This window comes from Dermacentor andersoni, chromosome 4 (assembly GCF_023375885.2).
Source record: "Dermacentor andersoni chromosome 4, qqDerAnde1_hic_scaffold, whole genome shotgun sequence".
Classification (NCBI taxonomy): Eukaryota; Metazoa; Arthropoda; class Arachnida; order Ixodida; family Ixodidae; genus Dermacentor; species Dermacentor andersoni.
In genome coordinates this window covers 1,543,074-1,570,249 of record NC_092817.1, presented here as the reverse complement: position 1 = coordinate 1,570,249, position 27,176 = coordinate 1,543,074, and the positions used below count along the sequence as shown (strand labels likewise).

The 27,176-nt window shown below is 47.5% G+C and overlaps 1 protein-coding gene, 1 long non-coding RNA gene and 1 pseudogene across 7 annotated transcripts in view; 2 read left to right on the top strand and 1 right to left on the bottom strand.

Annotated features, from left to right (window-relative positions):
- Nucleotides 1–27,176, top strand: part of LOC129386077 (uncharacterized) — a 105,377-nt gene that overhangs the window by 66,977 nt on the left and 11,224 nt on the right. Inside the window, exons 3-4 of one of the 5 annotated variants that reach the window (XR_011893759.1) lie at nucleotides 11,467–11,538; nucleotides 21,621–21,716. The exons of 1 other annotated variant lie outside the window; for it this stretch is intronic. This is a non-coding gene — a long non-coding RNA (uncharacterized lncRNA). The remainder of the gene's footprint in view (nucleotides 1–11,466; nucleotides 11,539–21,620; nucleotides 21,717–27,176) is intronic. 3 more of the 5 variants (XR_008613550.2, XR_011893760.1, XR_011893761.1) reach the window with 3 other exon arrangements.
- LOC126535903 (uncharacterized) lies at nucleotides 116–26,064 on the bottom strand. Of its 2 annotated transcripts, none has more exons than XM_050182758.2 (6): nucleotides 25,996–26,064; nucleotides 25,845–25,938; nucleotides 25,610–25,788; nucleotides 25,495–25,548; nucleotides 25,329–25,439; nucleotides 116–205 (listed from the first exon to the last, which is right to left on the bottom strand). In XM_050182758.2, exons 1-5 carry the CDS (start codon nucleotides 26,059–26,061, stop codon nucleotides 25,347–25,349), a joined length of 486 nt encoding a protein of 161 aa, XP_050038715.1. In that variant the 5' UTR covers nucleotides 26,062–26,064; the 3' UTR covers nucleotides 116–205; nucleotides 25,329–25,346. The 2 variants fall into 2 exon arrangements, with proteins under 2 accessions (XP_050038715.1, XP_054929288.1); XM_055073313.1 differs by lacking the exon at nucleotides 116–205 and adding an exon at nucleotides 1,932–2,117.
- On the top strand, nucleotides 1,890–2,069 carry LOC126536077 (U2 spliceosomal RNA; annotated as a pseudogene).

Below are 27,176 nucleotides of genomic sequence, written 5' to 3'. Positions count from 1 at the left end.
CACGGAGAGCAAACGCGACCGGCCCCAAGAATTTTGCGTCGGAACCGTCATTGGTTGAACCAGAAGCGCCGAGCAGACGACACATCCCATGTGCCTTTACGAGTTTACGCCTCACCTATTGAACGCAAACGCAGAAACTTTTCTGTGTTGTTGCCCACGTAGTTGATGAGACTTTGCCGTGTTTTGGCTGTGCCTGCACAGATTCCTGCGAATGAAAAAAGGCAAGCCGTCTTTTACAATGGATTGATGGTTGCGCGCATGCGTAAACGTTGCTGTCACTTAAGCGGTGACTTTGCCGTGCGTATAAAAATTTGGAGGACGCTTAAGCTTCGCCTTTAAGAGTGGAACGCGATAGCATTCAAAGATCGCTGACTGTTTCTCACGCTTCCCGGTGACCGTAAGCTTATGTGACCGTAATGTTTATCGAGAAACGCTGGCGGCGAACGCTATGCACGAAGGCGAGCTTTCTGGTAGAAACGCGGCCTCTGGTGTGGGCCATGATGATGATGATTTAATGGCCTTTGTTCAGCAATGTAACGATTCTTCGTAGGGGCAAGGGCAAAGAAGAAGAAATCCTGGAAGCGTACTACATCACTTTATTAGGTGGCGGCTGCATTAGTAACCTCGGTGCGCTTACTTGAAAAAGAATTTGCCTTTTTAGATCGCTTACGATAGATGCAATAACTTGACTTTTCATGCTCTGTGATTAGTGATGCTGTGGTTGCGCATGCTCTGCTGGCCTTGCTGGGACTACGCCGTTTCTAATAAAGCTCAGTTGATAGTCCGTGGTGTGAACCTCTCTTCTCGTCCTTTGTGTTTTGTGACTGTTTTTTCCTTCAGTTATAAACGACTTTTGCCTAAACGGCAGTCGACGCGGGACGCCGACACCGGACTTTCTGCGGCACGGGACCCTCGATGAGGTGGAAGCTAGGGCGAGTTGGCGATTCCATATCGAGTCGTTTACACAGCGCAAAATACGAGGACTGAAGGACGAACACAACACAGCGCCTGTGTTGTGTTCTTCCTTCAGTCCTCGTGTTTTGCACTGTGCAAACATGTCGATACTGGACCCTTAACGCTGTCGCGTTAAAATTGATGGCAGCTCTTAGGAGTGGTGGCTAAAGCTGCAGTGTGGTATGCGAGGCGTGTACGAATGTCTTAGTTGCTAGGTCTTAATCAAAACTGCATGCATGCACCAGCGTTGGATAGCAATTGTTCATTTTGTTGCAACAGGCTTTTCTTTTAGTTTGCCAGTGATTTTTTATCTTTTCATACACATTCCTAGCGGACGCGGAAATCAGCTGCGTGAGAAATCACAATGTCTAGCTAGCTAATGAAAATGCATATATTTAATTTTTTATTTGTTTTAGGACACATTGTGCAACTCCGAAATGGGAACCGAGCAGTAGTGAAGTCAAGTCTATCAGAAATCATGAGATGACATTGATGGCCAGCTTTCTCCCGACCGGCCTGTTTTTAATGTGATTAGCATTCTTAGGATACTTCACGCACATTGCTTTGCTTATATATAAACGAGAGCAAGGGAAACAGAGGGGCTCGATTTTTGTTAATCACAAGAATATAAACTCAACAAGCAATAAATGCAAGGAAAGCATAAGGGTATTTAGCTGTGGCTGAAGTTGCAATGTAGAAAATAATGAAGAAAAAATCATGAGCCATTCTACTATGGGAAGGTGGATAAGCAGCGAAGCTGTTTAGCATACGATACGGAGGTGACACAGAATTTTGAACAAAGATACGGACTCGTTTACCGTGATATATACATTCGCGTGACGTTTCGACGGGACCGCCACCACTGGATAGCGGAAGGAAAGGAGATACGCGAGCGCTTGGAACGCCGACAAAGAGAGGGTGGTGCGAACGCAGACATGGCCGACGCGGGTCAAAGTGTAGTATCTTTTCTTGTCAGCTTAATATCTGATACGGGTTGTATTTGGACCCAAGATATTAAACATATTTTTGCAAGTTGGTGGCGTTCTTGAAGCCTCCTTCACCTCCGCCGCGGGCCGGCCTGGTATTGCACTATTTTCGGGATCTGCCCACGGTTCTTGGTCCACGGACATTCATCCGCTGGAAACGAGCCATGTACAGCTTCGCTGTTAAAGAGAAATGAAAGTGGACGAATACATAACTTGTCGCCTATGGGGACCGAACCCACAACCTTCGCATTGCGCGTGCAATGTACCCTACCATTTGTCCTACAGCGACGGCCATCAATTCGTCCACTAACCTCAGAATTTATCTGTGCTAGACTGGGAGTGTTAGCACCACTCAAGAGTCACGGCGGTCGGATGAGGAGCACCCTATTTTGACCGATGGCGTCACATAACGGGCGATCTTTAGGAGAGCAGGGACGTTGCTAACAAACAATAAATAAAATGAGCCTTGATGCATCGGGCATCAAGGCAGAGCAGAGAAGCTGCGGCAAAGGGCGGTTTGATGAGTTGACAGCTGCACCCCGGCGCCGGAGCAATGATTCCGCAACCAATCAGACCGTTTCGCTTCCGCCGGGGAAGGAAAGGCACGAAAGGGTTTTGCGCGCACTGTGCCGGCTCCGTTTCCCTTTAGTTCATTCTTAGAAACGAATGGGGCGGCTACGCGTTGTGCGTTCCCCTGAGGAACCGGCAGCGCTCAACGAGTGGCGACGAGAACTCGTCCGTGAAAGGGCTCGCCGTTGGCGCGCTGATCCAGAGCCGCCCGCGCGCAGGCAAACTGGCAGCGACGAGAAGATGCCGAGCTTTGGTAGCGAGAGGCCGAAGCAATTCGGCACCGTTACCTGTGGGTTACTTAACCGTGACGAAGGTCAGGTGCACGCAGGACAAGCTTCGCTTACCACCATGTTTCGCTAGGGGAAGGGTTGGTTACCTTTATATATATATATATATATATATATATATAGCTTCCCGCCAACTTGAGTCATTGGGTAGTCCACGGTCTGATGGGTAGAGCATCGGGCTGCTGTGCTGGAGGAACAGGGTTTGAAAGCTTCCGCTAGAATAATCTAGGTCCCTATGTATGAGACACTGGGTCTGTGCCACTGGGTATGTTCTGCTCTTCAGTGACAGAAAAGATATACTTTGGAATTTACTTGGTGCTTGGCGGAAGTAAACCCGCGACACGTGTATTCGACGACCTTGCTCGAACTCGCACGCGCGTATACGCGTTCACGAAAGCGGCGCTGTCAGACGGTGCGCACGAGGCAGCATGCATGCCTCACACCTGACGCGTTTCGGCAGTTCGAGTGTGCGGCTGCATTTCTTCAATGTCCATTATCGACGACATTCATCCTGAGATGGGTTCTGCTGGATTTATTTATGCAGACGCTTACGATGGCTTTCCGTACTTTGAATAACCGCTAAAGTCTGACGCTGCCATCTTCGGAGGCGCCACTCTCCTGCCACCGTCCAAATGGTCTCACAGTGCACGAATTATTTATGATTCTGAAAACACCGTCTGCAATCGCATCAGCTCACCAACTTCACGTTTCACCGACACGTGGTACCCGGACGATGCTGGCACCACTGACCACCGTGAAAATCCAAGTGTGAGCCAAGCACGCATTAGTGGACTCGACAGCATATATACCGGGCCTTGAACATTGGGGCCAGTTTAGTCTCCCCACCAGCGATGGCGCCTCAGTCGTAAATGGCGTTTCGCAGCCGCCGCCTGGGGCGCTGCTTTCTTTAACATTAATACGCTGCCTAAATGCGCCGTGCCTCATAAGTTTCTGCGGCGCAAACTTTAATGAAATGTAAAATACCAAATCACCGCCCATGCACTCAGTACGGTTGGTTAACCAGCGAAGCTGAAATGTGCGACTCCGGTGTTTATCACTCGGTTAATCCCGACGATCCATTAAACGACGACTTGGTAGGCTGCCGGATGTTCGGTACGCAGTTGCTGTTTGCGCTCGGCTGCACGAGCCTGTTCTTGTGCCCGGGATGCATCATCGGCACTGCGTAGACGAGCTCGTTCCCGGTTCTGCTCGCGGCGTTGTTCATCGAAAGCTGCCCACTCCTCAGGAGTACGTACGACGTGTGGCCTACTTAGAGCGGAGCCGGAGAGAAACTGCTCCGCGCGCCTCGGTTACGGCGGAGAGGAACGACGTCACTACTGGCGCAGTCAGTCGAGTGTCAACCACGTTGCAGGAAATAAACAAACAAACAAACCTACGCTTGTACTTTGTCTTCTAACGCCGCCGATGCCCTTTGGCGCTTCTAACTGCGTGCGCCCCGGAACCACTCGCATCCTACATGACCAACACCAGGCACGCCTACAAACAAGACCAACTTATCACAAGAGGCGCTCCCGTGCTGAGCCCAGGACAACATTCTGCCGACCATATTCGATCCATAGCACCCCGCGACGGTGTCTCGATCTGTTCCGCAAGTTCCGGCGCACCCCTGCCTACTTTGCTTACGAACATAGAGGCGCCGCCATCTCTCAGCCTCCCCACCCGAAGGCGCCACTCGCCTGTCCGCCCCGGCTGATCTGGACTTGATCGTCTTGCATGTGCGTCGCTCGCGTGACTTGTAAACAACTATGCGTGTGTGCTTTTCGTTAAACATTATGCATTAGCTTTCTTAGAGTACTTCACGCACTTTCCGATGGCTATCTACCTATCTATCTGTCTATGTATGTATGTATGTATGTATGTATGTATGTATGTATGTATGTATGTATGTATGTATGTATGTAAGCGTTTTCCCGTCTAGTTGCCGCACGATTGGCCGCTCGAGGCACTTTTCGTGTATTCGCGAGCTTCTCTCACGCTCGGAAAAATACTTTTATAGAGCATGTATTGAGCAACAGAAATCTCTGTCGGGGAATTTTTTTATGTTGCTCTGGAATTTTCTCATTAGCAAGTTTCATCTATATAGAATATTTCAGATGTTGATAAATTAATGAAAACTGATTCTGTAATTAGGCAGAATGCAAAAAAAATCTGAATATTTCCATCATCATCAGCCTGGTTACGCCCACTGCAGGGCGAAAACCTCTCCCATACTTCTCCAACTACCCCGGTCATGTACTAATTGTGGCCATGTTGTCCCTGCAAACTTCTTAATCTCATCCGCCCACCTAACTTCCTGCCGTCCCCCACTACGCTTCCCTTCCCTTGGAATCCAGTTCGTAACCCTTAATGACCATCGGTTATTTTCCCTCCTCAGTACATGTCCTGCCCATGCCCATTTCTTTTTCTTGATTTCAACTGAGATATCATGTCACTACCTATATCACTACCTATCGTAAACTGCTGTTCTCTTCCGAGACAGTTAAACATTACCTTAGTTTACAGCGGATTAATTTTTAGACCCACCCTTCGTCTTTGCCTCTCCAGGTCAGTGAGCATGCATTGCAGTTGGTCCCCTGAGTTACTAAGCAAGGCAATATCATCAGTGAATCGCAAGTTCCTAAGGAATTCTCCTTTAACTCTTATCCCCAATTCTTCCCGATCCAGGTCTCTGAATACCTCCTGTTAACACGCTGTAAATAGCATTGGAGAGATTGTATCTCCCTGCCTGACGCCTCTCTTTATTGGGATTTTGTTGCTTTCCTTATGGAGGACTACGGTGGCTGTGCAGCCGCTATAGATGTCTTTCAGTATGTTTACATACGGCTCGTCTACACCCTGATTCCGCAATGCCTCCATGACTGCTAAGGTTTCGACTGAATCAAACGCTTTCTCGTAATCAATGAAAGCTATATGTAATGGTTGGTTATATTCCGCACATTTCTCTATTACCTGATTGATAGTGTGAATATGGTCTATTGAGTAGCCTTTACGGAATCCTGCCTAGTCCTTTGGTTGATGGAAGTCTAAGGTGTTCCTGAGTCTTTTTGCAATTACCTTAGTAAATAATTTGTAGGCAACTGACAGTAAGCTGATCAGTCTATAATTTTTCAAGTCTTTGGCGTCCCCTTTCTTATGGATTAGGATTATGTTAGCGTTCTTCTAAGATTCCGGTACGCTCGAAGTCATGAGGCATTGCGTATACAGGGTGGCCAGTTTTTCTAAAACAATCTGCCCGTCATCCTTCAACAAATCTGCTGTTACCTGATCCTCCCCAGCTGCCTTCCCCCTTTGCATAGCTCCCAAGGCTTTCTTTACTTCTTCCGGCGTTACTTGTGGGATTTCAAATTCCTGCAGACTATTCTCTCTTCCATTATCGTCGTGGGTGCCACTGGTACTGTACAAATCTCGGTAGAACTCCTCAGCCACTTGAACTATCTCATCCATATTAGTAATGATATTGCCGGCTTTGTCTCTTAACGCATACATCTGATTCTTGCCTATTCATAGTTTCTTCTTCACTGCTTTTAGGCTTCCTCCGTTCCTGAGAGCATGTTCAATTCTATCCATATTATACTTCCTTATGTAAGCTCTCTTACGCTTGTTGATTAACTTGGAAAGTTCTGCCAGTTCTATTCTAGCTGTAGGGTTAGAGGCTTTCATACATTGGCGTTTCTTAATCAGATGTTTCGTCTCCTGCGATAGCTTACTGGCATCCTCTCCAACGGAGTGGCCACGGACTTCTATTGCAGAATTGCAGACTCCTTAATGATGCCCATAAGATTGCGTTCATTGCTTCAACACCAAGGTCCTCTTCCTCTGTTAAAGCCGAATACCTGTTCTGTAGGTTGATCCGGAATTCCTCTATTTTCCCTCTTACCGCTAACTCATTGATCGGCTTCTTATCTAACAGGCAGCGGTGGCGTAGAGGTAGAGCATCCGCCTCGCGTGCAAGAGGACCGTGGTTCGAATCCCGGTGCCGCGCAATTTTACACCGGATAAAAAAAAATCCGCGTGTTCATAAAATTGCACAAACAGGCATGGAGTGCGGCCTGGTCCCGGTGACCAGAATCGGTAACGCACTCCCTCACCAGAGCAGGATTGGCCACCCTGGTGCAGTACTTGGCCGCACCCTCCTATATGAATACAACAAGCAAACCCCGGCCCTCAGTCCCCAGCAGCTGTGAAGCAAATGACCACGGCGGCGGTCAGACCTGCGACGCAGCAGACGGTGCTAAGAATCCCTGGTTCCGGACAGGCCACCATTGGAATCTGAACCTGACAACGTTTAACGCTAAAACGTTATCTAGTGAGACGAGTCTAGCAGTGCTATTAGAGGGCAGTAAATGGGCTCAGTGAAGTTGGGATGACAAAAGAAGCATATACAGTGCTAAAAAGCGGGCACGTCCTGTGCTACCGGGGCTTAGCCGAGAGACGAGAACTAGGAGTCGGATTCCTGGTTAATAAGGATATATCTGGTAACATACAGGAACTCCATAGCATTAACGAGATGGTGGCAGGTCTTGTGAAATTTAATAAGAGGTACAAAATGAAGGTCGTACAGGTCTACGCCCCTACATCCAGTCATGATGACCAGGAAGTCGAATGCTTCTATGAAGACGTGGAATCGGCGATGGGTAAAGTCAAAACAAATTACACAATACTGATGGGCGACTTCAATGCCAGGGTAGGCAAGAAGCAGGCTGGAGACAAGTCATTGGGGAATATGGCATAGGCTCTAGGAATAGCAGGGGAGAGTTATTAGTAGAGTTTGCAGAAGAGAATAATATGAGGATAATTATTACCTTCTTCTGCAAGCGGGATAGCCGAAAGTGGACGTGAAGGAGCCCGAATGGCGAGACTAGAAATGAAATTGACATTATAGTCTGCGCTAACCCTGGCATCATACAAGACGTGGACGTGCTCGGCTAAGTGCGCTGCAGTTACCATAGGATGGTAAGAACGCGAATTAGCCTAGACTTGAGGAGGGAACAGAAGGACCTGGTACATAAGAAGCCGATCACTGAATTAGCGGTAAGCGCCGGACGCGCCTGCATGTATCGGAAGTTTCTCGAAAGTTATCGATGGTTCTATCCGCTGTCTGTTGTCACCGCACCTTGTGTGATCTGATTTCATCGCGCGATGCGAATAGTGTAGTACTTTCTGGAAGGCACGCGGGCCCCAGCGATTGCTCTGGAACCTTCCATGACTGATGTATAAAAACCGACGCGCTTGACCCGCTGAGCAGATTTCGACGATCGCCGACTGTGTTCGACGCTATTCGTTATCATCTTCGTTATGTTATACAAGATCAGGTAGGGTTCGAATGAATAGCAGCAGGATCAGTTATTTAGTAAAGCAATGAACGGGCTAGTTGGTGGACGTTCATGATTGTATTGCGTTTAGTGTTACACTGACCAACATAAGGAACAAGACGCGGACGTACGTGGCGCAAACGACGAACTTGTTTAATACTGTTAAAGAACACGCTGATATACAAGGGGATGTGGCGGGGTGGGGAATATAAAGAGATATGGCAAGGTGACGACATGTGATGATGTTTTGGGCCGGAAAAATATCGTTCACTTGCACCCGTTCGCCCTGGCAAACTGGACCTCAGCTTCGATAAGCATGATTGTTAGCAAATTGGAAATTTGTAAGCAAACAGGTACGCTGGGAGCAGTATACCCATCAATGTCTTCGTAAACGGAAATGAGGTTCTCAAGGTGGAGGGAATCAGAATTCTGGGCATGTATATCCAGAGAAATGGATGCAACCTCACGACAATCAAGAAGTTAGAAGGATATGCGGCGCAGGTCACGGGGATCTTTAGGAGAGTTGCGCTTAAAGGCAGGGGCCTCAAAGAGAACAGCTTCCTCAGACTCATGCAAGCCTTCATTACCAGCCGAATAGCGTATGCCACACTGTAACTCGTGTTTAAACGAGAAGAAAAGGATAAAATAGATGCGATCATTAGGAAGAGCGTTAAGAGAGCCCTAGGGCTCCCAGACTCGACCTCGACAGACCTCCTTCTCAAAATGGGGGTTCACAGCGTGCTAGTTGAGCTCACTGAGGCAGTACGAGTGTCTTAGTTGGAAAGATTAGGCCAGTCTAAAACAGGGAGAAAAATCATGGAATGGATAGGAATCCAATGCGACAGGGGTGCCCCGACTGACAAGAAGGACATCCCATTGGACGTGCGTAAACGCTTCCGAATCGCCCCCTACCTAAAAATATGCATCCTATCTACAACAAAGAGAGGAGAGCTCACAGGGCTAAGGCTCTAGTAAATAAACTTAAAAACACACCGGCGCATAAAGTAGCGTACGTGGACGCCGCTTGCGGCAGAGACGGGGCTGCGGTATCGACGGTGGGTAATGGCGACGGGTGCGTTAAGATAGCGTGTTCCACGTGCACGAGGGACGCCTGTACAGCCGAGGAAGTTGCAGTAGCGCTCGCTTGTGCGGGTACAAAAGCGGGAGTAATATTATGCGATAACAAATTAGCTATCCGAAATTTTAACAAAGACAGAATCTCGGAAGAAGCCCTTCAAATTCTACTCAAAAACCCTCCAAGGAGGGACATAACTTTTATTTGGGTTCCGGCCCATGAAGAAGTCCCATGCAACGAAGCCGCTCACGAGTTCGCCCGAGCACTCTACCACCGGGCAACTCTAGAGCAGCCAGTTCCAGGGATCAAAGATAGCATCATCACGTACAGGGAAATTGTAGATCATTACAAAGCCGAAAGAAGAATCTTTCCGCCTCCGCATCGGTCTCTCTCTCTGGAGGACGCTCGCATTTGGCGGCGCCTCCAGGGATACAATTATACATCCCCACATCGGGTCTATTTAACACAGACGAGGGACTACTATAATGACGCCCTCTGCAAAATTTGTAAGCAAAAAGGTACGCTAAACCATATAATATGGGAGTGTGCTGGCTCCCCAGGGGCTAAGGAAAACATTGACAGTAGGGAAGCCTGGGAGGCCTTGCTCCAGAGCGAGGCTGAAGACGACCAGCGTCGAGCAATCCGCCTGGCCGTTGAGGCCATCAAGACTCACCGTCCTCAACGCGCGGGGACTGCTTCGTCCTCCCCCCCATACCTACGTGTAGGTTAAGAGGCGGGCACCCCATCTCAGTGAAATATTAAAGTTTTCAATCAGTCAATCAAATGGTAGACGAATGTAATCGGCAGAACACAGCCGACTCGGCGCAGGATCACAAGGCTCAATGGCCTGAGGTAAGGCGAGCAGTATAACCCCTGCAGTGCAGTCAATAAGAGCCGAATGTGCCGAGAGAAAGTCCTAAGATGATTGCATGGGGGCACTGATCCAAGGCGTAAAACAAAACTGAAGTGTGGCGTCCGGCAACAGTTACACGAAACACAACCGGTACACAACCCGGAAACGGCTGGAGTCGCACCATCGGTTACGCCGACTACAGCGGTCGGAGCAGGAATAAGAACTTTCTTCAGATGAATACGGAGGTTTGAGTTCATGGCCGATATGTGGGCGCCAGTGCCAATGAGTGCGACGACAGGTGCGCCGTCCACGTCTACGTTGAGAGGCTGTGATGTCCATGATGAGGTTGTGAGGAGAGGAATTTCTGGTTGGGTCGTCGTGGCAGGCTCACCTCTCGGAACCGCGCTCGTCAGTTTTCCGATGAGCGGCGGAAGTATGACGGAGAACGACGACGCAGAGGTGAGCAGGTGGGCAAGTGTCGGAATGGCGAAGGGTAGTGGGTTGACCGTGCTGACCATGATGGCGGAGCGCTGTCGTCGTCATTGCGTACTGGCACTCGGAAACTACCACCTGGACATCGGATGTTTGCATAGCTCGGCCAAGGCTGCCAATTTCAAGCACTGCGACAACGGCGGTAAATGTGTCCAACGCGTCCACAACAGAAGCAGATAGGCCTGTCATCGGAAGTGCGCCATTCGGCGCAATTCTGATAACGAGGACGAACGGATGGGCTTCTGTATAACTCGGGTGCGGCGGGTGGGTGGTAGCCAGGTCCGTTGACTGAGCAGAGCGTCTGCAACCCGGCGTTTGCTAGTTCTTGACGCACAACGCTTTGGATAAGCGAAATGGTTGCATGGTACGCATCGGGGTTACGCACCTGAAGGGGAACTGGAATGAATATGTGGTGTTTATTGGCGCAAGGGCCAGGTATGGCGAAAGAGCGCCAAGCCAGCGTTGATGAGTTTGCAGTGGAGTTATGACTTCTATGAAGTTGATGTGATGTGGCTGTAAAGGGGCCTTAAAATGGTCGCTCTAATGTGCATAAAGTCTATGTGTAATAAGATTATAGCAATGACAAAAGACGTGCTATGAGCATTAAGGTGCATTGCTAAATAATGATACCATATAAAAATGTACAAGATTCTAAAATTCACTAGAGCACCATGGCCTCATTAGAGCCCTTGTGACACAAGTGCCTAGAGGCATGTGCTATACAGAACAACTATCACAGCGGCATCCTCTGGAAAGAAGATGCGCTATAATTTAATGGGCATATAACACGTAGGACAACATCATTTAAAATTGAGGACTACTTTGGTGTTAAAAAACGTTTCTTTACCAAGAAACATAGCTGGGTGAAGAGGGACGCAATAATGATATGCAAGAGGAAAATGTTTCTTTGTTTCAGATTCGGCTTTCCGACACTCCAAGAGGACGTGGAGGACGGTGAGCCTCTCACCACATCGACCACAGGCCGGCGGTAAATTTCCAGTAAACAGAAAATTGTGGGTACCAAATGTGTGCCCTATTCTGAGGCGACAGAATAGGACATCTGTTCGCCGAGATATTGTTGGGGAGGGCCGAAAACCTAACTGTGGCTTTATAACGTGCAGTTTATTATTTGTCTCTGCGTTCCACATGCGTTGCCAGTGTTGTCGCAGTTTCTTTCTTAAAAAAGGCTTCAGATCTGTGACAGGGACAGCAGCCGTAGGAAAAGGGGTTAGTGATGTGAGTGATGTGGCCATTTTGTCAGCTAGTACATTACCCTCGATGCCTCTATGGCCAGGTACCCAGCATTTTACTACGTGTCTATGTGATAGATAAATATTGCATAAGAGCGAGTAAAGTTCAATGAAAACAGGATTTGTATGCTTTTGTAAAGAAATTAACGCTTTTACAAGACTTAACGAGTCTGTAAATACTACAGCTCTGTCGAGTTTTAATTTATTTATATGTTTTACTGCAGACAGTACTGCATAGGCTTCTGCGGAGAAGATACTTGTTAGCGGGTTCAATACGTCAGATTTAGAAAAAGAGGGACCAACAGCAGCATAAGATACACCAGCATGTGATTTTGACGCATCTGTGTAGAATTCTGAGCACGAGTACTTCGATTGAAGTTCACAGAAATGCATAGCGATTTCGAGGTCAAGTGCGTGCTTTGTGACCTCTACAAAGGACACGTCACAGTCTAATACCTGCCACTCCCAGGGCGGTGAAGGCTTTGCTGGAGGCATTAGGCGATGTTCGAGAACTGGGACATCCATTTCTTCGCTAAGTTCTCTTGCACGGAGTGACAAAGGAAGTCTCATGGAGGGTCTATTGCGAAAAACTGTTTCGTAGGTCAAGTCGTTTACAGTTGTGAAACACGGATGTTCTTTACTAGAGCGCACTTTGAGAAAATATGTGAAGCTGATGTATGTTCGCTGAATATGGAGTGACCACTCGTCTGACTCTACATATAGTCTTTCAACAGGGCTTGTTCTAAATGCGCTAGTGGCCAGGCGGATACCCAGATGATGAAGGGGGTCTAACGTCTTTAGCGCGCTCGGTGCGGCAGAGTGATATACTACAGCACCATAACCTATTCGTGATCGAACTAGGCTCCTGTAAAGATTCAAAAGGCCCTTCCTGTCGTTACCGCATGTTGTGTGGGATAGGATTTTAAGTAAGTTCATTGTTTCTAGACACTTTGCTTTAAGACATTTTGGCTGAAATGAAAGTAAGCCTGGAGTCAAGTATAACACCTAGAAATTTGTGCTCTTTGTTGACAGGAATTTGTTGTCCGCCTAGTTCTACACAAGGATCTGGGAGCAGGCCTCTCTTTCTTGTGAAGAGAACACAAGAACTTTTGTGGGAGTTGATTTTAAATACCTTTTGGTCTGTCCACTTGGACACCTTGTTTAAGCCCTGCTGTACCTGTCTCTCGCACACTGTGAGGTTGCAGGGTTTGAAACCTATTTGTATATCGTCCACGTAGACGGAATAAAAAATGACCGGTGGTACAGAAGCACGAAGTGTGTTCATCTTAACGATAAAGAGTGTGCGACTGAGTACGCCTCCCTGGGGTACACCAGTTTCTTGTATAAAAGGTCGCGATAATACGTTGTCGATTTTCACGCGGAAGGTACGATTCGACAAATAGCTTTTAATTATTTTCAACATAAGCGCTCGTCCGTGTCTCTTCTTGTGTCGTCTGTTTGGCGCCTTAGTATTTCAGTAATATTTCCACAGATGCCCATTCCCGACAAGTCTCGCAAGATCCCGTAACGCTATGTTGTGTCATATGCCTTCTCCATATCGAGGAATATCGAGAGGAAATACTGTTTGTGTACAAATGCATCGCGGATATATCCTTCAATGCGCACAAGATGATCGGTTGTCGACCGCCCTTGTCTGAAGCCACACTGATAGGGATCGAGCATATTGCTGAGTTCAAGGAAATGTATGAGTCTGCGATTAATCATTTTTTTAAAAAGCTTACACAGACAATTTGTAAGAGCTACCGGACGATAACCTGCTGCCAAGGAAGCGTTTTTTCCCTGCTTCAGAACAGGAACCACAATCGCTTCTTTCCATGTGGATGGGAGGTATCCCGCAGCCCAAATAGTGTTGAAAAGTGTGAGTAGTGTAACATGTGTGTCAGTATGTAAGTTTCTGATAATGTCATACATGACTCTGTCAGGTCCCGGTGTAGTGCTTTTGCATGTGTTCAAGGCAGCTCTCAACTCGGCAGTACTGAAAGGCCGGTTATACGGTTCATTCTGTCTGGATTTTCGTATGATATTGGCTTACGTTCTATTTATTTATGCTGAAAAAAGGATTGGGAATAGGGGATTGAGCTCGACACACGCTCAAAGTACTCCCCAAGTGAGTCTGCCTGATCTTGCAGTTTATCGCCCTGTGTATTTACCAAAGGGAGTGAATATCTTTGTCGCCCTCTTATCCTATTAACCTTGTTCCAGACTTTGGCCTCATCTGCATACGAGTTAATGTCCGATAAAAACTTCGGCCAACTCTCTCTTCTGGCCTGTCGGCGCGTTCTCCTGCCTTGGGACTTTACTTTCTTAAAGTTAATAAGATTCTCCGCAGTGGAAGACGCTCGTAGCTACCCCCACGCTTTGTTCTGTTTTTTTTTTTTTTTTTACGAGGGATCCTACATTCGTCGTTCATCCACGGCACACGCTGTTTGCATGCCAAGCTATTTACTTTTGATATGCATTTAGATGCGGCATCTATTATGAAGGCTGTAAAATACTCCTCCCGCAGCATCAATTCCTACCGAGGACATCTCATCCCATGAGATACTAGTGAGAGTTCGGAATTTCTCCCATTCGGCTGTATCAATCTTCCACTTAGGAGCCTGTGGTGGATATTCGTTTTCTTTAGGTGTTAGCAGTATGGGAAAGGGGTCGCTTCCGTAAAGATTGTTGGTAACTTCCCATTCAAGTTCAGGCAGTATAGACGGGGAAACTAGGCTAAGAACAATTGAAGAAAAGAAGGTTCTGTTTGCAAGACAGTAATATGTGGGTTCCTTCTTATTCAGCAGACACGCACCGGACGAAAAAAGGAACTGTTCAACGAGACGACCTCGCGCATCGATACGAGAGTCTCCCTACAGGCTGCTGTGTGCATTGAAATCACCAAGAACAACATAAGGTTCGGGCAATTGATCTATAAAGGACTGAAATTCATGTTTGTTTAATTGGTAATGCGGGGCTATGTAAAGCGAGCAAATGGTGATGAGTTTGATTAGGAGAGCAACTCGAACCGCCACTGCTTCAAGGGACGTTTGTAGCTGCCAACGTTGACACGCTATGTTTTTATAAACAACAATAACAACACCGCGCGATGATGCGACAGCATCATCGCGATCTCTGCGAAACGTAACATAGCGTAGGAGGAAGTTTGTGTTTCGATTTTAAGTGTGTTTCCTGTAAACAAAGCACTTTTGGATTGTGTTTGTGGATGAGTTCTTGCACATCGTCAAGGTTTCTAAGAAGACCTCTGACGTTCCATTGATTAATTTGTGTATCCATATTGGAAGCAAATAGGTGCTGTGTGTACACAAACAGAAGTAGTAATTACAGAGATTTCAGAGATTAGATTACAGAGCTCTTTCGAGGCCCTGTAACCGGGGTTTTGCCCTGCGTTCGAGGAAGCCTCGCCGCTCCTTAGGCGCTTGGTGCGCCGTGAGGATAGGTGTCCATTGCCGCTTGTGAGACGCCGGACACGCACTCCTGCGAGGGCGTTTTCCGAGAGAGTCCTGCCTCGGAGGGCAAGACCCCTGCGCCCATCAGCCCGGAGGCCGATGGGGCTCCCTGAGGGATTTGGCTGCGCCGGCTGTTGCCACGGCTGGAAGGGGTCGGGGAGGTTGGGGCAGCCTTGGCTGCGCCTACCTTCGGGGTCGATGATCCCTTCTGCTGGGTTGGCGGAGCAGCGCTAGCTGCAACCGCCGCGGGGGCAGATGGCGTAACTGCCGACTCACTGCTTGTGGGTCGGACAGCCGCCGGAAGCCGTTGTGTCGCTGCCCCCTGACGCGTCACATCGGCAAAAGGTTTTCTTGGGCAGGTATGAAACCCGCTTGCGTGCCTCCTTGAATGATGTATTCTCTTTGACTTTGATCGTTACAATTTCTTTTTCTTTTTTCCAGGATGGGTACGACCGCGAGTACGCGGCGTGCTCCCCATCACAGTTTACACAGTGGAGAGCGTTCTCACAAGCTTCAGTGGTGTGTTCATGCGCACTGCATTTTGCACAAGTTTGACGGCCTCGGCAGCTCGGCGAACTGTGGCCAAAACACTGGCATTCGAATCATCGGAGCGGATTTGGCACGTACGGCTTAACACGGAGCTTGATGTACCCGGTTTCGATTGACTCGGGCAGGACACTTGAATTGAAGGTGACTATTAGGTGTTTGGTCGCAATTTCTTTACCATCTCGCCTCATCTTAATTATTTTGACATTTATAACATTCTGTTCACTGAAGCCCTCCAAGAGTTCAGCCTCAGTGAGCTCCAGCAAATCATCGTCCGAGACAACGCCGCGGGTGGTATTCATCGTGCGGTGCGGGGTTACTACTACTTGGGTCTCCCCAAATGATACTAGTTCACGCAGTTTCTCAAATTGCTTCTGATCGCGGAGCTACAAGAGGAGGTAACCGCTAGCCATCCTCGACGCCTTATAACCTGGACCAAACACTTCGGTAAGAGACTTCGATACAAGGAATGGTGAGATTGTTCGCACTGGTTTAGCTGGTTTTTTAAGAATGGATCACGTGGAAACGAGGGAAAGATTCTTTTTGCCGACCAAAAAGTTGGAATACTTCATCGGTGCGCCCTCTTTTCTAATGGCGATCAGGGAGTGGGGGGAGGAGCTACCCATAAAGATATGTGAGATTTCGGCAGTAACGCCAGTCACCCACCGTGGAGTCCTACAAGGGGATGTGCGGGACCTGTGAAACACGACCTGCAAACTCCAGCTGTACATTACCACTATAACCAAATATGAAATAACTTAGGTTGGCTATTCACACAAGGTTAACCCTTGCTGCCTGGAAAAATTGGAAGTAAAGAGAAGCCAGAAGAAGGCAGGAAAGGTGGAAAGTAAGTAAGGTTGTAGGGAGAGAGAGACAGGAAAAGGCAACTACCAAGTTCCCCCGGGTGGGTCAGTCCGGGGGTGCCGTCTGCGTGAAGCAGAGGCCAGAGAGGTGTGCTGCCTCCGCCGGGGGGCCTTAAAGATCCGAACACCCGACATCGGCTCAACCCCCAGGATCCCCCTTTCCCCGGACACGGCTAAGCCGCGTACGGCTACACGCGGGAGGGTCCGACCCTCGTGTGCTCGGGTACGTGGTGTCGCAACACACCAAACGGCTGCTGACCAGTGGCGTAGCTAGGTCGTCTGGCACCCGGGGCCCATAGGTCTTCTGTCACCCCCCCCCCCCGGGTGTAGTCGAGGAAGGCGAGGATATCGACAATTTCCGGGTTTCAGCACCAGTACAGCCGCCTTGGATACCGCGCACGTACGCCGGGTCCCCCTCTCTTTCGCTTTCTTTCCCAGAGATCGCGAATGCAGCAAGTATTGGCGGTGAGGAGTTACGGAGTCGCCATCTACCGGAAGCGCCTCGCTGGCGTAGTATGAGGGATCACGCGGCGCGCTGCTCATAGGTTTTGCTGTCAGCGCACACTGAAAACACCACGCGGGAGCTTTCCCGGACATTTCTGTAAGTACTTTCAAAACTAGAGAAGTTTTTTTACTGTCTAAATAATAACCTTGGGCAAACTGAAAGCACAGAATCGTTTACAGACGCTATCTCTTTACCGAATATGTACGGTGAACGCCACAGTGCGCGGTCGCCGCGATGGAGTCTCCCGAACCGGCTTCTTGCGTGAAAGGTAGGCAAACTCTGAGAGCAAACTATGTGAAATATGTTCTTATAGTGTTTGTATAACTAAATGGAGCGTAATAGAATGAAGCCTCAAGGCAGCGATCGCACAGCTTCGCAACGACCGACTGCGCGTCTGCACGCTTGTCCGCGCACTTTTTCGCTTTCGCCGCGTGCGCGTTTTCGCACCATGCCATGAGCTTTAGGCCGCAAAATGTGAGCATTTGACAGTATACAAGCGACCATTGTTGCGTGGGCGCTATCAGAGCAGTTCAAAAATAATTTCATTGTAGAGACTTCGACGCCTACGCCTGTGATGTGCCGTAGCGATGACTCAATCTTCTTTTTTTTTTCTAAATTCTTGGACGTTTCAATATTATTTCTCGAGTTGCCTCGCACTATATATTTATTGTTCTCAGCCTGCGATTTCCCGCGGCTTCTTTTTTTGTTATCCGGTGCATTAATTCATAACGCAAACATGACCATGTGCCATGCTTTTTTTTAATGTGCTTCTTACCGCTCCCTTTCCACTCCAGTGAACTTGCCAGTATCTATAGCATCGACAAGTTCATAGACCAAACCGTAATGACATTAGTCGGGCAGCGGACTCGGGCGAGCGTCTCAGTGCGCGTTTTTCGAGCATCGCAGACCCGGCGCCGTAGCAGAAATCTTCTTCGCGTCTGTGCTTGCTGCATACCCGAGTTGTAGCCGGTGACTGTTTGCCGGTTTTATGTTTCGCGAGCCAAGCTTCACGCAGCTTCTTGTCCTGCGGCTACGTATGAATAAGGCTGACACCGGGCTCCGGTGCGTACGTCCGGCACTGCGGCACCGAGCAGTAGCCTAGCATGTTGCTCCACTAACATTTGTAATGCTTTCAATCATTGTAAAGGAGACCCTCGAAGCGGGAAAATCTCGCCAATAAATGAGGACCGCAGCGTACGAGGGAATTTAAAACTCTCGTTTTCAGCTCGCTTCGGCGCTCCCGAAGCAGCCGATGCGGCCGCTATGTCCGTGTGATCCCTAATAGCACGTCACGCCGACGGTGGCGCCAGCTGTTCCAGTGGTAGAGCTCGAGGCCAATGCACGCAGTTTTTTCTGCGCCAAATAACACAGGGCGCTGCACTGATAACTTGTGATAAGCTTATGTGCACATCTTCTGTCAGACTGTAAGGCTTGGTAACCAATACAAATGCGGCATCGTGGCAAATACGGCTCACGTCACAAGTAAAACAAACATTTCATAATGTTTTAATTACCAAATTAATTTTAGCGGCAACATTGCATTTGCAAAAGTGAAGGCCGACATTCACATCTTGCCCAACAACAACTTCACAAAAATCGTCGTAACTACCATGCCCCACAGTATTCTGGCTGTGGGCCGCCCTGAACGAAAACGAAAATTAAATTGTGTCTCAGTGACGCTGATCTCCCCGCCATATTAGAAAAACGGAAAACGCCACCTGCCTCCCTGCTGCGCGGGCGCCATTGTAATGACAATTACGAGTTCTCTTCATTGTGATCAATAAAGCCTTGTTTTTATTTGCTGCTATACGGACAAACGTGATTATCCGAGCTGCGGTACCACCAAAAGATTGGGAACAGAATAGAGCACGTCACCATTAAAAAAAAAAAAAGACCGCGATGAAGCCCGTGCCAGCGAAACCTGTTGGTCTGTACTCGCAATGGAGAGGGTTGAGGGATCAACCTCACTGGTCCACTATTTCATATTTCTTTCTTTCGCTACTACCATACTGGGCGCCGCCCGCAGTGCCAAAGTACTGTAGGTTGTAGCACCCAAAACGATTTTGTGTAAGAAGTTTTTGTTGATTTAATAATACGACTTTGATTCCTCAATTCTGGAATTGAAGTGCTTCCTCTATAAGTACTAATTAAGGGATTATTAAGGATATGATTATTACTTATCTGCCATAGTTTCCACGCTACCGAGTTCCTAGTAATCACAAAGACACATAACTTCATAGAATATCGGGAAATATCCTTACAAAATTCGCGTTTTTTTTTTGTAAAATTCTGTGCAGCTAACACAGACGCTGTACTCATGACATGAAGTCACGCAAGAACAACAGTTTTCTGAAACTTCCGAGGGTAAGAAGGAAAGCGTGAAACATAACGGCAGGTTTCGCAGTGGCTTCTCGTAGCGAGCGGGAGAGGGGAAGTAAAAGCGAGTTGAACATCACGGCGCCTGCGACTATATACAGCTATAATACAGCCTGTCGAGTCATACTCCGCCAAACTCTTCGGCCGCACCGAGTCTGAAGACAATCGAGAGAATCCCATTCGCGACTTTTGACGGCCGTACTTATGCAACGTCGCTGTCAACGAACGCTTCGCCGTGAACGAGAGCGCCGCGTGCGCTCGTTGAACGCCCTCTTGCTGCTGTCTTTGTTCGTCTTCGCTGCGCGCTCTGAACGGAAGGACCCAAGAACCTCAACGCCTTACAACGCCTTACTCTATGTTTAGCGACTCCTGCTCCAAGCATGAACGCGTGGCACGAGCGCACCCCACATGAAACATTCCGCTAAGGCGAATAGTTTAGCGACCATTTCGCGAATTAAATTTTTTAGCCCGCACATTCGTGCAACCATTTCGTGGGGGGTTGATAGAGCTGCAGCCGACAATTCTGCGGCGCAACGCATCGGGTACATGAGCTCGGGCTACTGGATACTGGAGCATTCTTTGCCATTTGCGCCCAGTCAAGCCGGCGGAATGAGGGGTGTCTTCAGGCATATGACACCCCCCCCACTGGCCCCTTGCACCCGGGGCCCACGGCCCCCCGGCCCCCCCTGTTGCTACGCCACTGCTGCTGACGCAGACGCCCCTGAGGGGAAAGGGAACTTAGGAGGCAGCTTCAATCTCGCGGCGGATGATGCGCACAATATTGTCGGATGCAGCAGGAACGGGTGGAACGGGTGGGAGAAGGAGGTCCTCGCAGTTAGATGTCAGCCGTGTTCGGAAGACGCGTGAAGTTCGGAGTAACGAGGCGACTTTTTGCTTCTTCAAGTGTCGACATTCATTTATGAAGTCTTGCAGTGCGGATGAGCTCTTGAAAACTAGGAGTGTAAACGCGTCATATACCTTTGAGGATATGCGCAACCTTATCCGTTTCCGGCATCTTGTAATCGACTTTGCGACAAAGCGCGAGCTCGTCCTGTATGTACATCCGTGAGCAAAAGTAGACGGTCCACAGGGTCACCGAACGAACTGAATTTCTTCGTAGTTAACATGCATACATGGAAACTGACGAGTGAACTAGAAAATTCGTAATGCCAAGTTTGGATTGCAGCTTTCAATTTCAAGGTGCATTCACAGGCAGAGTAAAAAATGAGTTTTATCGCGGAAACTCTCGTCCGTATACCTTTGCTCACGGGTGTATCTCACATAGGACTCGGTGCAAGTCTGAGCTCGACATGCAAGTTCTTTCTGTGCAGCACGACGGCGTCCTATGGGCTTGCCGAACAGATCAATGAGCTTTTGCTTACATACCTCCAAGCTCGTAAGTTCCTGTTTGTGGTTCAGAAACCACACTTGTGCCTTGCGCGCCAGGTAAAATACGATGTTTGCTAGCATCAGAGTCTGGTCTCAGTTGTTGCTGGTGCTCACCCGTTCGTACAGTTGAAGCCATCCTTCGACATCGGTGTTGTCAGAGCCGGAAAATGTACCTGGGTCACGCGGTTGTGTGAAGACGACGGGGCAGTTGGCGGCGGACGGTTGAGGCACGGTTGGTGACCTGCCCGAAGCATTCTCGTCCCCGCCTTGCACTGGCGTTGCAGATGCCGTCAAGGAGCGTCCGCTGCCTAAATCCGTCTTGAAACTTGAAGAACCCGCACCTCCACCAAAATGTTACGCGGAGAAAAGCTGCTTTACAGTATATTTACAAGATATATACAACAGGCAAAAGACCGGCATACAAGTTGGAGCCCGTGCACGCGACTATCGGCGATCGTCGTCTTCGGCATTCCTCCCATCATCATTCGCTACTGCAGCGCCTTGTAGCAATATTAACATGCTTGAACCAGTGCATAGCCGCGCCGTACAATTCAGCATTTTTATAGTTTTTTTTACAATGAATCCACATATAACTCATCGAAACTGAAATAAGAAACCTATGTCCCCAGCCTTGCACCACGCCGCAAGTCACCCGTACTTCTGTTTTCCAGAAATTCATCCGCATGTCACCTCGGACAGATAACATTGTACCAGCCTCTACCACCCATTCAAGCGGAACAAACTACGACAAAACGCATCTCAAGCCGGTACTACTTCCAATGCTTCCTCGTTCCTCATGCACACAATAAATGTATGACGCCAAGCTGAAAACTCAATTGTCTTGCGAAAAACTCAATTTTTTCTGCCTATTTAAATGTGCGATTTCCTTCAGAACATTTCGCAGCAAAAACTTTTCAGTTGCATTGCCTCTTTCAAACGATAAAGCGAAACTTGTACCCCACCACCTAGTGCCTGTGAAAATGATGCTGATGCTACCGACTTGATGTGTAACAGAAAAATGTTCGCATTGTGCTGTATTTAATTCTTTTTTTGTGTTAATATTGTGTTCAAAGAAGGAATAAGGGTTGAAAAGCATGTAAAGTATGTATCCATCTGTGACAACCACAAACTCGCACAAGTGGGACGCACTACGTGTAAAACATGTCACTGACACTTTCCTGGCTTTTTATGCGTTAAATAAATAGCAAATTGCCTTTCTTTGTTTTGTTTATACGCAGTACTTCTCATTTGTACTATAGTATACCTGTAGTATGGCGAAGATTGGGGGGCGAAGGCGAGGGAGACGACGGGTACGCGAAATGGTCGGAAGAGGGGCCCACAAGTTGGTAGGTAAAGGGGAGGGTGACTGCAGGAACTTGGAATAAAGCTCCACATGAAACAATTACAGATATTGGCACTCTGTCAAACATTGTCTTGCCTAGAATGAGTGCTTCAATAGTACGAGTTGGAAAAAGACAACCAATTAGACACCTATATGAACCTTCCGATTCTCAAGTTTGCTGTATCTGACTCACCATCATTTCAGCAATGTTAAGACGTCACACTTGATATGTTGAACCCAGTTAGAATAGAACACGCCTTTTACAAAGTAAAAAAAAAAAATGTCTTAGAATTCACCGGCCGCTCAACGTGAAGGCCTAGCTGTACAGTACTTAACCTAGAAGAATAAATATAAGGTGCCCCATGGGCAAGATTAGACAAAAACAGGAATGAGGAATAGACATGCTACAAACATGGTGAATTTTATCACTCCTCAATGTTTTATATGAGCCGCTGCAGGTGTTTCAATTCGTTTTCGTTAATTTTCTCAGAACACACTTTTTCGCATTTCTTTCATATGCCAACAGCATAACTAGTTTCGTATTCCATGGTACTTTGCACGCTTATTTCTTACGTAGTTGGCAATGCAATGAATCTTCAATAGAATTGTACAACTTTTGATATAATTTTATAAGAATGCACACCTATCAGGAGAGCATTTGTTTTGTTATTTCATCATTACGCTTTTAAAGTTCCTGAAGACTCATTAGCATTACTCCTGCTCTTGCCTAGTGATGTTTGTCTCCTCATATGCTCTACATATCTGTAACCATGATGGTGACAGGACACCACTCTGGCAGTAAGGTTTTAACTCAGCCCGCGCTCGTCTGTCCCCTCGTCTTGTTTATATCCATGTCTCTAGTCACCTAGCTATCAACACTGTCTCGTAAGGTTTGGTTCATTGCAGGGGTCAGTGTCTTTTCTATATGAGTGCCAAAAATTGTTACATTGTTCCGGGATAAATTAAGTTTACGAGTGTTGGCATCATACCCATATTTGATAAACATATCTTAAATAAAAATATATCAAAATGTTACACGTTATATAACACTCCAGTTTGCCTAAAAATGTGATTATAAGGTAAAGTAAAAATTTGTATTCTTATTCACCTCCAAAAAGGCCTTTTTTTGCACTTGTCATACCTTTTCAGCATCTGCTGAAAAGTTACGTAAATAACAGAATACAATTGGTTAAATGGAATAATTTTGTTTCGAACCGTTTGCGCATTACCCAAGGGTTTGCGCAGGGATCTATATTAGGTCCGCTTTTGTTTTTATTGTATATAAACGACATCTGTAACATACCTGATTCTCCAGATTTGGTTATGTACTCTGACGATACAAATATTTTTTTCACATCGCGTACTCTGCCGGAATCAGAAACTATCGTGAACGCTTATTTGGTAAAATTATACGCTTGGATGCAGGCGAATAAGTTTAGTTTAAGCTTGTCAAAAACCAGGCACATAATTTTCAGACCTATTAATGCCTCTGTTCATTACACACTTAACCTAATATACGCCAACACAAAACTGCAACAGGTAACAAACAACTCAGAAGTTTCTTGGTGTCTAGTTTAATGAACATTTATCATGGAACGTGCATATTTCAAAACTTCTTACGGACCTTAGTAAAACTGTTGGTTGTCTTTACCGGACCAGCGATCTCTTGTCCGTTCCCCTAAAAGTGTCGATATACTACGCACTATTTTTTCCCAAATTGTCCTATTGTGCACTTGTCTAGGGCACTACAACAATAAGTAATTTTCAGAAGTTATTGCTTTTGCAAAAGAAGGCATTGTGGGCTATTGAGCGTTACCATGGTAGGCCGGAAAACCTACCAACATTACCACTCTATCATAAGCATAATTTACTTAAAGCAAACCATGTTTACATATTTCGCCTGTTACAGTACATCCATCGTAATCGTTTGTATTCCATTGCTCCAAACCGCCCTCCTACTAAATACCCCCTTCGGCAACACAGAAACTTGGTCCCTAAAACTAGGACAAATTACGGCAAACAAAAACTCGATGACCAGATTCCAGTCGTTCTCAATAACCCATCTTTAAGTGTCATGGTCGATCTCCCTAAGAACAAATTTAAAAAAGACATAAAAAAGTTACTAATCAGCACTGATTCAATATAATATGTTTTTTACTTAGCGAAGCATCTCTTGTTTTCGTGTCAAGTTGTCTGTGTGTGTGTTTTCTTTAGCGACCTCATGCCATGTTTATACACTGCCTTTGATTTATGGTGCACTGTCTTTGTATCAAAAGTAATATTTATCATGGTAATACTGTCGTTTGATGTAATGTATTTTGTTCACTATCATACTATTTTAATATTTATTTCTGTGTTGTTCACTGCTGTATCGACTGTTTTGGGGAACTGTGACTTCGTCAGGCTTTACTGCCTTTTGTCGCAGTTCCCTCTTTCATCTTTGAAGGAAAATAAACCTCAACCTCAACCTCAAAGGACTGGAAGAGCGTTCCCGCCAACGGCGTGCTTCAGTCAAACCCAACCCCCTTGAAACGCACCATTGTAAAACTAATATGCAAAAACAGCCCACCGCTTATGTAGAGCCCCTCCTCACGCGTCCTTGAGATACTACAAATAGATAAAATAAAATAAATAAACGTAGCCCTGAACTGCTAGAATAAGCGTTTTGGGAAACAACTGGAATGCCAACGTATTCCATAGTACATTTTAAGGACAGCTATCAAAAAAAGTGCTTCTTTAGTCTTAAGGTTATTCACTAACCAGGCATGACTTCACTACGTTCGGTGGTCACTTGGCAATTTCACTGTGTACCTAATGAACAAGTGGAAAGTTACTGAATCTTTTTCTCGTTCAAGTAATGTCCTCCTCTTTTGAGTGATATGCTCCGCGCAATTTTTCTTTTAATTTGTTGGAACTTTAAAAAAGTTGTGCGCAATACAGATATTAAGGCACACGTAAGCGGGAATTGTCATATTTAGGAAGACATATTGTTGTTATATCCCACACGGATGCCTCGCTAAAAGCAACAATGGCATACCAATTCCTATTGTGGATATCACGGGCACTTGTACACCTCCGGCGGCTGGATCTCGCGTTCCATCTTCTTGAGCCTCCGGAAGTAGAGCACCACGCAAGACACGTAGAAGAGCTGCGGGGCAAGGGTGAGCGTGAGCAGCGTGGCGGGCGACCTCCGACCGACCCACCTGGACGCTCGAGAAGGCCACGGTGGTCGCGGTGATCCACGCGCTGGCGGGCACCTGCGTCGCACGCATGACGTCGTATTACGGCTGCACGTGCGCCGAGCGCGCGGCCGCATACCGATCGCAGGCCGAGGAAGACGCTGCACTTGAAGAGCAGCGCGCACTCCACGATGCTGGTGACGATCCAGGGCAGGATGTACGCCTTGCGCCTCTTGAGTGCGCCCGCGGCGAGCAGCAGGGACAGGGCCGCCTGCAGCACCGAGTGCAGCACCAGCAGCGCCGGGTACAGCAGCCCCCCTGCGGCGGCAAGCGCCGTCATCACACTGGGCTTGTTGTGGCCTCGCGGCACTCACAGAAGTGGTCGTCGGGCCGGTGCGCGTCCCCGGTCAGGATGAAGAAGGCGGCCAGCAGGTACCAGAAGGCGAAGAACTCGAGCACGTGGATCAGCTGCGAGTGGACGCGTGTCAGTCGCGGTCCGCAGCCCCGTGGCCGCGGGCCACTTACCGCGCTTACGACGCCAATGAAGGCGACCACGCCGTCCACGGTGCAGCAGCGCGGCGCGCGTGCCATGGCCGCACTGGAACCGGTCCTAGTGGGGGGCGCCCCTATAGTGGAGCCCCCCCGTCGGAAGTGGCGCGCGAGCGCCGCCGGAATCGCAAGCAGCACTTTCGTTTTGACACACTTTATTGGGCTATGCAGGAACATGGAGAGTTATAGGCGGACAAAACGAGGGTAGCGCGGCCGTGACGCCAAGAAGCAAATCTGCACTAAACGCGGCATCTGTAAAACAGTACCGGTCGCATTCAAGGAAGATCAGTAATTAGAATAAGGCGGGAACCCAAATGGTAACACTCGTCTGCTGCTTCTAAAATGCCCCGCAAGGGACAAGCAACGCCAGGTAACAAGTTTCGAGCACCAAGTGAGCGAGAAAAAATGTAATTGAAACCAGGTGAGGGCTTTTGAGCGTTTTAACGAATCAGTATACGGACGACAAGAAAGCAAGTGCTTGCAAACAGATTGGAGAGTAGGAAACTCACCTTGGCAAAAAATCACAACTATAACAAAAATTAAAAAATAAACGAGTGTTTGTTCTGAAATTGATAACACAGGTACTACACTACCAAGGAGAAAGCCCCAAAATTACATATTGAACACGGAGCCTCAATTCCAACAGCGAAGACATCGTAAGCAGTACAACACGTGTGCTTGAAGGTAACTCAGCGACAAAATCAATCCGGAAATTACCAAGAACTCAAAAGCCTTCGTAGAAATCTTGTAGACAACATCACAAACCAGAATTACACAGACAGCTTTACAGTTACTAAACATAGCTCACTAGACAACATCACAAAGCCGAATTACACAGACAACTTTACAGTTACTAAACATAGCACACTATACAACTCAATAGAAAAAAAAGAAATGTGGCACAATGCAATTTGAAGATGTTCTAGTGGATGATATAAAGGACGCGTTTGAAAGTGATGACGTTCGTGAGTTACGTAAATTACTGCATTTTTCATTGCTGTCTGCGCTCAAGTAATTTGGCCGTAATTACTGCGAGCTCTCGGATGTGAAAGAAAAGCGTTCAAGCAAATGCCATAAGTATATGGTTTATTGGTAAGTTAACATCAACAAATTGATAATGTAGCAGATTTCTGACCAATTTATAGAAAATAAGATGC